Here is a 10,000-nt window from a genome sequence, read left to right as displayed (position 1 = left end):
CATTCAACAGGCACACACACACACACACACACACACACACACACACACACACGTGGATCCACACTCATTCCTGACACACACAAACACACACTTACAAATGTGCAAACACTTCGCCACTGTTGCCATTTGTTATGCCCCCTCCCTTCTCCGCCCCAGCCCCATAATTATTCCCTATGTTTAACTATGTGTTGTGAACCTATGCAACAACGTCCTTTTGTTATCTTTTTACATTTAAATAGCTGTTGAAAATAAAATGTGGTTTCCAGTAATACCAGAGCATAACAGAGAAATACTAACGTGTGTGTAGGGCTTAGCGCTGCAGACTATATTTCCTCTGTCTCTCTCTCCCTAGCCCTCTCTCTCTTTCTCTCTCCCTCTCCTTCTCACTCTCTTGCCCTCTCTCTCCCTCTCCATCCCTCTCTTTCTCTCTCTCTCTCTCTCTCTCTCTCTCTCTCTCTCTCTCTCTCTCTCTCTCTCTCTCTCCTGTAGCCATTCTGACTGGCGCTCATGGGCCCCTCGGGGCCTCCTTTGTGGCTTTCATGATAGCCGGGGCCGCATGACCCCTGTTGCCCGTCACGGCACAAACATGTGTCCCTAGTGGGTATTTTAGAGAGAGAGAGAGAGAGAGAGAGAGAGAGAGAGAGAGAGGTGGGGGAAGGAGAGACAGAGTGGTGTGTTTGTGGGGGGGGGGGGGGGGGGGGGGGGGGGGGGGGGGGAGAAAGGGAGAAGGTGAGTATGACAGCGGCAGGGCAGAAAAGTGGGGGAAGAAGGAGCCAGAGAGAGAGAAAGAGAGAGAGAGAGAGCATTGGGAAGGAGTAAAAGAGAGAGTGAGAGCGAGTCTTATCTGAGCATCTCCTCTCTTGCCTCCACTTCCTCGCCGCGGACAGATAGTTTAGCGGCGCCCGTCACACACACCGCCACATCACCAGCCCAGAAAATTACCCCAATACTGCGTGTCACCGGACCACCACCACGACGGCCACAGGAAGGGGCAGGGGGCCATGGCAGCGGGGAGAGAGAGAGAGAAAAAAAAGAAAGGCTAAGCACAAAAGGGAACTGTAGCCGCGGCGACTGAGGCGCTCGTTCACTTTTAATTGGTTCACTTTTAAACTCCACATTGTGAGTGCAGTGCTCCTCCATGCAGCACTCCTCGCAGGGCGGCTTTAATCTCTCTGCCCAGTCACTCCAGGTTGATAAGCAACATCCTGGAAGCTGACCGTATGAATTAGTAAATGTTTTGGTTTTTAAAAAGAAACACGCAATACTGAATGCTATCGGTCTACATGGGTCTACACAGTCTGGCTTGTTTTGACCGAGCGGGCCTGTGCCTTGCAGCCTATGACGAGTCTGATTAATTGCTTTAAGGAGGTGCAGAATATAATTTATACAAGCCATTAGCCTACTGGTCATAGGTAACCCCATAGATTGAGTGTTGCGTGGCTGTGTGTGGCTAAATGTTTTATCCGGACCGGGATCTTCGGTGCGCACGCTTGCACGGAATAGGGAGAAAAGTTCCCGGCAACCAGGGCTTATTTGTCCCTGTCCTCATGCGGTGGAGTCGAGTACACTTGGCCCTTTATCTGGACGGCATTTGCAGTATTTAACGGCGTAGACAAGAGTTGTTTTTTTATCTGGCCCATAATTCAAGCTTTACAACATGCGCAAACATTCCGATGGTTTGCCTCGTGGCGTGCTGCGCGCCGCCGTGGGGCCTGCAGCTCCCACACCGCTTAAGGGACTGATTGGATTGCGATTCTCTGCATCCACCTTTCATTTGTTGTCATTTTTCACCAGTATATTAGTTTACTCGTTCACTAGTTTACCCTTTTTTGCAAGCGACTAAAACAAAATGTTCTGATAATCAGGCTTTGGAAAAAAAAAACACGCTGTGTTTTCGAAAATTATGCAGCAGAACAATTGCGCTGAAGACGGCTCATATTGGTTATTATAGAGACATACTTTTCCTCTGCTCCCACTCCCTCCTCCTGGTCCTCCTGGATAAACAAACGTGGAGAGCATCTTAGCCAGAGAGAGAGTTATACAACAGACATAACTCTGGCCCCAGGCGTGTTGGGGATCGGCGCCCTCGTAAAAACCTCCCTGGCAGCGCGTCTGTCCCGGAGAGCAGGAGAGGCGCTCACCTCCACAGCTGAACCAGAACCCGGCCGTGATTTACGACGCAGTGATCCAATCACTGATCAGTGATCACCAATTAGCCAGCGGCGGGAAATGACGCGCACTTCAATACCCTGCGCACTTTGCGAGTACCGGTCCGGACCGCGCCGCCGTGTTTAGGATGGCTTACCTGTGACTGGATTTAAGTAGTATATAAGGTGTGTGTGTGTGTGTGTGTGTGTGTGTGTGTGTGTGTGTGTGTGTGTGTGTGTGTGTGTGTGTGCGTGTGTGCGTGCGTGCGCGTGCGCGTGCGTGTGTGTGTCGTGCGTGCGTGCGTGCTTCTGTGAGGACATATGTGTCAGAAGGGGGAGAGAGCGAGAGAGAGAGAGAAATCACCGGAATTACATCAGTGTATTTTTTTTTTATTATTATTTGGGTCCGCTTAGAGGCGCCCCCAATTTGCCGTGAGGGAGGGACCCGGACAGCAGCGCACCGTGGCGGTCTGTGAGGGAAACATGAGGACGGGAACTAGCCATTACACGTCGCTGCGCTCCCGTCGCTCTTTGACGCTGACCGCGACGCGCGCAGCAGGAGTCCCGGAGGAAAGATCACCCCCCGTCAGATCCCACCTTTGATGCCGACGTCCCGCAAGATTGGAGCGTTTGTGAGTGCATCGCCGAGGAGGACTACTTTCTCTCTCAAGGGAGGCAGGTCATGGACTGGGAAACAGAAACGCAAGGACATTTCTGCTCTAAGTGAAAACCTCAAGATCAACTTGACTCTCCCGCACTTGAGCGTTGCTATGGTAATCCGCCAGCAGCGTTTTGAAACTTTCTGAGAAGTTTTTATACGGAGCATCACTGCGTTTTTGCGCACCGAGGATTTTGGAGTGCGTCTTTGCGCGCTCTCTGTTAACATTTTGATTCCAAATTAAAAAATACTTTTAAGCACCACACCCGAGGCGAAAACGAGAAGGACCTAGGATACCTGAAACCATATCAGTAGGCCTACTTTCATCACTTGGGACCCGACATCGAGGCGATGGATAACTCGTACTGTTTCTTGGCTGTGTACATGCTGGTACTCTCGCTGGGGTTCAGGATAGAGGAGGGCATGTGCCAGCACTACTATCTCCTGCGTCCAATTCCGAGCGACACGCTTCCCTTGCTGGTGATCAAAGAGGACCCGGACCCTGTGCTGGACCCTAAGGAGAAAGATTTAAACGAAACGGAGCTGCGAAGTATCCTGGGCAGTCATTTCGACCCCCTTTTCATGTCCGTCGCCCCGCCGGAGGACCGATACGTGGGCAACGAGGACACCAGCGACTCGGAGGGGACGCGGCTGCAGCAGAAGCCCACCGGGCTGATGCCCAAGGAGATCAAGGCCATGGAGTTCGAGATCCAGCACGGGAAGAAACAGAAGCCCAGCAAAAAGCTTCGGAGAAGGCTGCAACTGTGGCTCTGGTCCTACGCGTCCTGCCCGGTGGTTTACGCGTGGCACGACCTGGGCCACCGCTTCTGGCCGCGCTACGTGAAGGAGGGCAGCTGCTACAATAAGCGCTCTTGTTCGGTGCCCGAAGGGATGGTTTGCAAACCTGCCAAATCGGCGCATTTTACCATCTTACGATGGCGGTGCATGCAGAGAAAGGTTGTGCTGAAGTGCGCCTGGATACCCGTGCAGTACCCCGTCATATCGGAGTGCAAATGCTCCTGTCCGAACTGACACACTGACTTTTGGACAATTCTTTTTTTCTCAAAGTTCTAGAAGTCATAGTGTATTGTATTGCTATTTTTATATGCACTGTCCAAAGTGTAAGAATGTATATTTGATGTACATGTTGTACCATTTTATTTTATGATAAAAAAAATTGTATAAATGGTCAGTATTATTAATATAATCATTTCTACTGTATTTGTTGTTCAGTGTATCTCGCTTGTTTGTTGTTTTGTTGTTTTTGTATATTTATACTGAACTTCGCCTTGCGAGGAATGAAGTGCTGTTTTGTGAAGGACTCTGAGCTATTTTCCATTCTGAGAGGAAATAGAATAATCACACTGCAGAATGAGTAGTCTTTACCCCAGATTAACTTGATTTATACATGTCATTTGATGCAATTTATAAAATGTATTGCAAAACGGAGGAAGCTCATACACAACAAAATGCTGAAATATTTCAATACTATAAAGCTATAATGCCCAGGTAATATCGAATAATATAGACAAAAATCATATATTCTGGAGGCGTTTTGATTGCAAATATCCCCACACACACGCACGCACGCACGCACGCACACACACACACACACACACACACACACACACACACACACACATACACACACACACACAGAGGGAGAAATGGACGGCCAACCATGTGACTAAGATGATGTGTCTGTATTTATTCTTTATGTAGTGTAGTCTTGACTTTACAATAAAACCACTCAAATGACCCACCACGGCCCTCGTTTGCTTTTGTATATATAGCTTTATATACACCTTCATATTTATTATGTCCCCAGTGCTTACGATAACTCCCAATCCCAAGCATACCCAAAGCCATCCTCATAGCACGTCACTCATGTTTAAAGATTATGGATCACGGTAGCACGCTATTTTTCGCCATTGAAGTTTAAAAGCAAATACCTGGTCATCCTCCAGGTGGACAGTCAAGGTTGGGAGAGCAGGAGGGGACACATCATTGTCATTGTGTCGGGGCCTTCGCGTTTCTATACGGTTATTAAATGGACGACCCCACGCATACAGTCCAATTTTTCCATATGCAAGATCTTTATTCTATGGTCCTCTATAAAAAATCGAATTCCCAGTCAAAAAATAAAAACAAATTATGTTTGATAATATAATTTAATAATAATATAATAATGCAATTTAGTATTTTGCTTTATTGAGCCATACCTTCTGTTCATAATTACCTGTCCCTTTTCATTCCAATTCAGAAGCCCATTGGTCAGGTGATGACCGGCCCCGCCCTGGGCCCGCTGCCACACCCCCCCCCCACACACGCCCACAGCCTGACCGCCCCGACCCACCCTCACCTGGGTGGGTGATCCTCAGCTCCAGCCTGCCTCTGTATACCTCATGCATACCTGCGCAGGCACGCACCCACACAGATACATATCACACACACGTCACACACACACACACACACATGCACACAGACGCAGACACACACGCGTGTGCGCAGACAAAGACACACACGTGCGCATACACAAGCATTCGCACACAAACACACACACACACACAGACACAGGCGCATGCAAAAATCTAGATACACATACCATTCACACACGCACAGACACACAGAATTCTCCTGCTGCGTGTTCCAGATCTGATAGAGAGTGGAACATTCTAAACGCTGCCTGCAGGAAGGGCTTAATGTGTAGCCATTAGGTGTGTCACTCGCCCCCTCTCTCTCCCCCGGTCCCACAATGTTCTCTCTCTCTCTCTCTCTCTCTCTCTCTCTCTCTCTCTCTCTCTCTCTCTCTCGCTCTCTCTCTCTCTCTCTCACTCTCTCACTCTCTCTCTCACTCTCTCTCTCTCTCGCACTGCCGCAGAGCAGAGATTAATATAAATATGGCACACAACGGCAATCGGCTTGATTAGCATGTCCGTGTATTGTACACACACACACACATTAGCATGTGTGTGTGTGTGTGTGTGTGTCTCCTTGTGTGCGCGTGTGTGTGTTTCGGTGTGCCCATGTCTCAGCATATGTGTGGATATGTGTGTGTATGTGTCTCGTGTGTTTACATGTATGTATGTGTGTGTCTGTCTGTCTGTGTGTGTGTATTTGTCTCCTTGTGTGTGCGTGTGTGTGTGTGTGTTTCGGTGTGCCCGTGTCTCAGTGTATATGTGTGGATATGTGTGTGCATGTTTGTGTGTGTGTATGTGTGTGTGTGTCTGTCAGAGGCTAAGGGTTAACTACCAGAGACTCTGAGCACGTCTCTCTCCCTGTAAACAAACCCCACTAGTTTGACCCCGAACATGGCTTCAGCAGCATCTCCTATTTGGTCCCCTGAGGCCCCCTCTTTCTCTCTCTCTCTCTCTCTCTCTCTCTCTCTCTCTCTCTCTCTCTCTCTCTCTCTCGACCCTCCCTCTCAACCCTCTCTCTCTCTCTCTCTCTCTCTCTCTCTCTCTCTCTCTCTCTCTCTCTCTTTTGACCCTCTCTCTCTCTATCGACCCTCTCTCTCTCTCTCTCTCTCTCTCTCTCTCTCTCTCTATCGATCGAACCTCTCTCTCAACCCTCTCTCTCAACCCTCTCTCTCTCTCTCTCCCTATCTCTCTCTCTCTCTCTCTCTCTCTCTCTCTCCCTCTCTCTCTCTCTCTCTCTCTCTCTGTCTCGTTGAGCTGAGGGCCAGAGGCTAGCAGCCAGAGGCTATCTGCTGGAGGTTAACAGCCAGGGGCTGTGTTTCTGCTACTGTGGGCTGGAGAGTTTAGTTTCAGACACACTCGACTGCAACTCGACTTAAGTGTGGCTGTGTTTTATAATTGATTGTGTTATTGTTTGGGGTCTCTGAGTTGTTGAATTCCACATCCAATTCCAAATGTGTCAAATCTTATCTCTGCTTTTTTGGTACTGTACATTTACATTATAGCATTTACCTTATAATAAATGCTACACTATGCTGCGGTTACAGTAAGCGAGGATACACTACGCTATGGGTGTGTACTGTCACCTACGCTATCACAAAACACAAACACACACACACACACACACACACACACACACACACACACACCTTGGTTACACTACAAAGGGTTACATTCTTACTATACTATAATGTTTCGGGACAATTTGTTCCTTTATAAGTCTGTTTGCTTGTTTGAAGACACAGGGTTTCATGAGGACGATTTCACCTCAGTAGAGAGAAAGAGAGAGCGAGAGAGAGGAGGAGAGAGAGAGCGCAGGAGAGCGAGCGAGCGACATCAAAGCCAGGCTTGACCTCAGCCCACATACCTGTCCTCCGTGTGTTTGATAAGAATCCGTTTGAAACCCAAGAACACCCACCACCCAGCCTGCCCCACAACCCACAGCACAGCACTGTCACTACCCCCTCTCCATCCCTCTCCCCTTCTTGCCTCCTCCTCCTCCTCTACACCACTCCTCTCAACCAATCTCCTCCTCTTCTTCATCTCTCTCCATCTCTCCTCCACCTTTCCTCTCCACCGCTCTCCTCCTCATCTTCACCTCTCCTCCACCTCTCCGCTCCACCCCTCTGCTCCTCCTCTCTCCTCTTCTGTCTTCCTAATCTCCTCTCCACCTCTCCTGCAGGTACAAGTTGTGCTTCTTGCCAAAGGGTATCCACAAGTAGATTGGAGTCAAGCACCCTAAAACACTTGATATCCTGATCCCCTATTCTTCGTTACAAAAAAGGGTTCTAGTCTGAAATATCTATCTTGTAAGAAGTGAACTCATACTAATAACATTTTATAATAAGTGACTGCAACTTATTTCTGCTCCAACTTCCCACGTGATCTTCATGGTTCATAACCCTCATTCCAAGCAGCAATCATATTTTGGTATTTTTGTCTATTTTAGTCTTACGAGCTTGTGATTTAAGTCTTGTGCTTGTCGACTGCGGGTCCTTCCTCTTCGTTATCTTTATTTATGGCGGTTAATAAACTCTCCCAATTAAGCATATTTCGGCCTCTTCCAACCTTCCATCTCAGCTGAACATGCGTGTCAGCGCTTCGTTACCTCGTGAGGCCAGTCGCCAACATCTTCCTAATCGTGCAGAAGAGCCAAAAGAGAGGCCATCTTGGCTCCAAACCGTCATTAATGTACTTTGGACCTGAAACTCAAGGACAGGGCTAGAACTTGGGAGGTTTCACTTCAATGAGATGTCTGCCATGCCTGTGGAGCACACAAGGAGAGTGATGAGCAGATCCTGGAAGCTTTGAAGAGCCCAATTAAAACCTCTCGTTCTCAGCCTTGAGATGCCCTGTACCTCTCTATGATGGAGTGCTCGGAGACTCTGTGTGTGTGTGTGTGTGTGTGTGTGTGTGTATGTGTTTGTGTGTGTATGTGTGTGTGTGTGCGTGTGTGTGTGTGAGAGTGTATGCATGTGTATGTGTGTGTGTGTGTTTTGTGTGCATGCATCATCTTTAGTTAGTTAGCTAGAGCTATTTGTGCCCAGTCAAACTGAATATGTGCATGCAGTGTCTCTCATACGCACCTCTCTCTCTCTCTCTCTCTCTCTCTCTCTCTCTCTCTCTCTCTCTCTCTCTCTCCATTGCTCTCTCTTGCTCTCTCTTTGGGCAAACAAGAATGTTTCTACATGTGACGGTGTGCCCAGTATGTATGTCAGGCGCCGTGCAGCTTAAAGCTAAGAATCTGAAAATGGAGGTCATTAACTATTAATCCCCCTGCCCAAAGACCCTCGCTATGCTACCTCTTTACCTCTCTCTGTCTCTGTCTATGTCTCTCTCTCCTCTCTCTCTCTCAATGGCTGTCCTGCTGCCGTAGCTGGCATCAAACAGGTGGAAGGGAAACACCAATGCATGCTTTAGTTGTAGTGTAGGCTCTTTATGCTGTATATTGTGTTTGTATTGCTAGTTGTGTTTATTCTATTCGATTTACTTTGATGTTTCCTCTCTGATCTGAGCAGCTCAAACGCTTGCCTCTGGGATCAGTTGAGTAATCTATTTCTGTATCTGTAGCAGTGGGAGAAGGCTAGCTGTCGGTCCACTAACATTAATTAAGTGTACTTACAGTGTGCAACTGCATAGATGCATGCTTGATTTAAAAAAGGTAAGCTACACTGTCCAGCCTCCGTCTATACATAAAAAAGCTATGAGGGAGCAACAATCACATCCAATTTTCATCTTTAAGATCATGTTTTGGCTGCTGAACAATGAATTGTCTATGGTTAAATATGTGTGGGTGTAACTGTGTAACTGTAAACACATTTAGTTCAGCTGTCTTACTATTGATAGATACCAAATGTATACATAGCTTTTGGTCCACCACTCGTGTTATAGTCTGGCCAACAGTTGCAGTTATACTTTTCTTTATGAGGTACTGGTTTGTGTGACAAATTATAATTTATGTCAAACCGGTATAAGCCTGTTAAGGCTCATGTGGTCTACAGCAGGTCTTGACGAGAGACGTCAAGGTGGCGACCAACGCGTGCGCCGTGGGTCGATGTTGGAGTCTGCTGCGGCGTTTCGTCACAACAAGCATAGTTTCCATCATGCCTGGAGCCAACGACTGGGCCCAAGCTCTCAGTCACTCCCAATTACCGTCCTCTTTTGATTCTGTCCACGTTCTCGAAGCGGGAGGCATTAGTTGCTACCTTCGTCAGGAAACGGCCTTGTTGAAAGAGTGCTCGGGGGGGGTGGGGGGGGAGGTTGGAGGGCTATTTAGAGGTGTGTCCGCGCTTTCAACACCTCTTAAACGACACGCACGCTAAGCACGCTGACATGCGTAGAAAAACAAGACGCGGCTCTGAGCCGGGCGGTTGCACAGCTAATTCAATTAATCTCCTTCACCTGCCCCCCTCCCCAAAAAATAACTACTTTAACAGTAAAATATACAGAGCATCGAATTAGTAAAAATGTCCAGAAAAAAGCTTTCATCGAGCAGTTCCATGAAGCGAAGCAGTGTATGGTTTGGAGTCTGTTCGGTGTCTGGGACTTGTGCGTGTGTGTGCGTGTGTGTGTGTGTGTGGTGTGGTGTGTGTGTGTGCGCATGTGTCTGTGTGTGTATGTGTTGAGAGTGTGTGCGTGCATGTGTGTGTCACAGAAGGTACAGTCTAGTGGAATAGATGTTGGCCCAGCTGCTGAGCTCGTACACTGGTTTTATTTTTAGTAGGAATTTGGTTTTGTGTAAATCGTATGAGCTACAGGGAGACACTTTACCTGGAGCA

At 48.0% G+C, this 10,000-nt stretch overlaps 1 protein-coding gene across 1 annotated transcript; it reads left to right on the top strand.

Moving 5' to 3' along the window:
* Positions 1-2,710: 2,710 nt before the first annotated feature.
* On the top strand, positions 2,711-4,501 carry nog3 (noggin 3). The gene has a single exon (XM_079757355.1). It carries the CDS (start codon positions 3,157-3,159, stop codon positions 3,835-3,837), a length of 681 nt encoding a protein of 226 aa, XP_079613481.1. The 5' UTR covers positions 2,711-3,156; the 3' UTR covers positions 3,838-4,501.
* The last annotated feature ends 5,499 nt before the right edge of the window (positions 4,502-10,000 follow it).

This window comes from Pollachius pollachius (assembly GCF_949987615.1).
Source record: "Pollachius pollachius genome assembly, chromosome: 19".
Taxonomy (NCBI): domain Eukaryota; kingdom Metazoa; phylum Chordata; class Actinopteri; order Gadiformes; family Gadidae; genus Pollachius; species Pollachius pollachius.
The sequence above is the reverse complement of the archived record's forward strand: the minus strand, read 5'-3'. Positions and strand labels throughout refer to the sequence as shown.

Coding starts and splice junctions, on each gene's coding strand:
- nog3 (XM_079757355.1), top strand. CDS start 3,157: ATGGATAACTCGTACTGTTTCTTGGCTGTGTACATGCTGGTACTCTCG.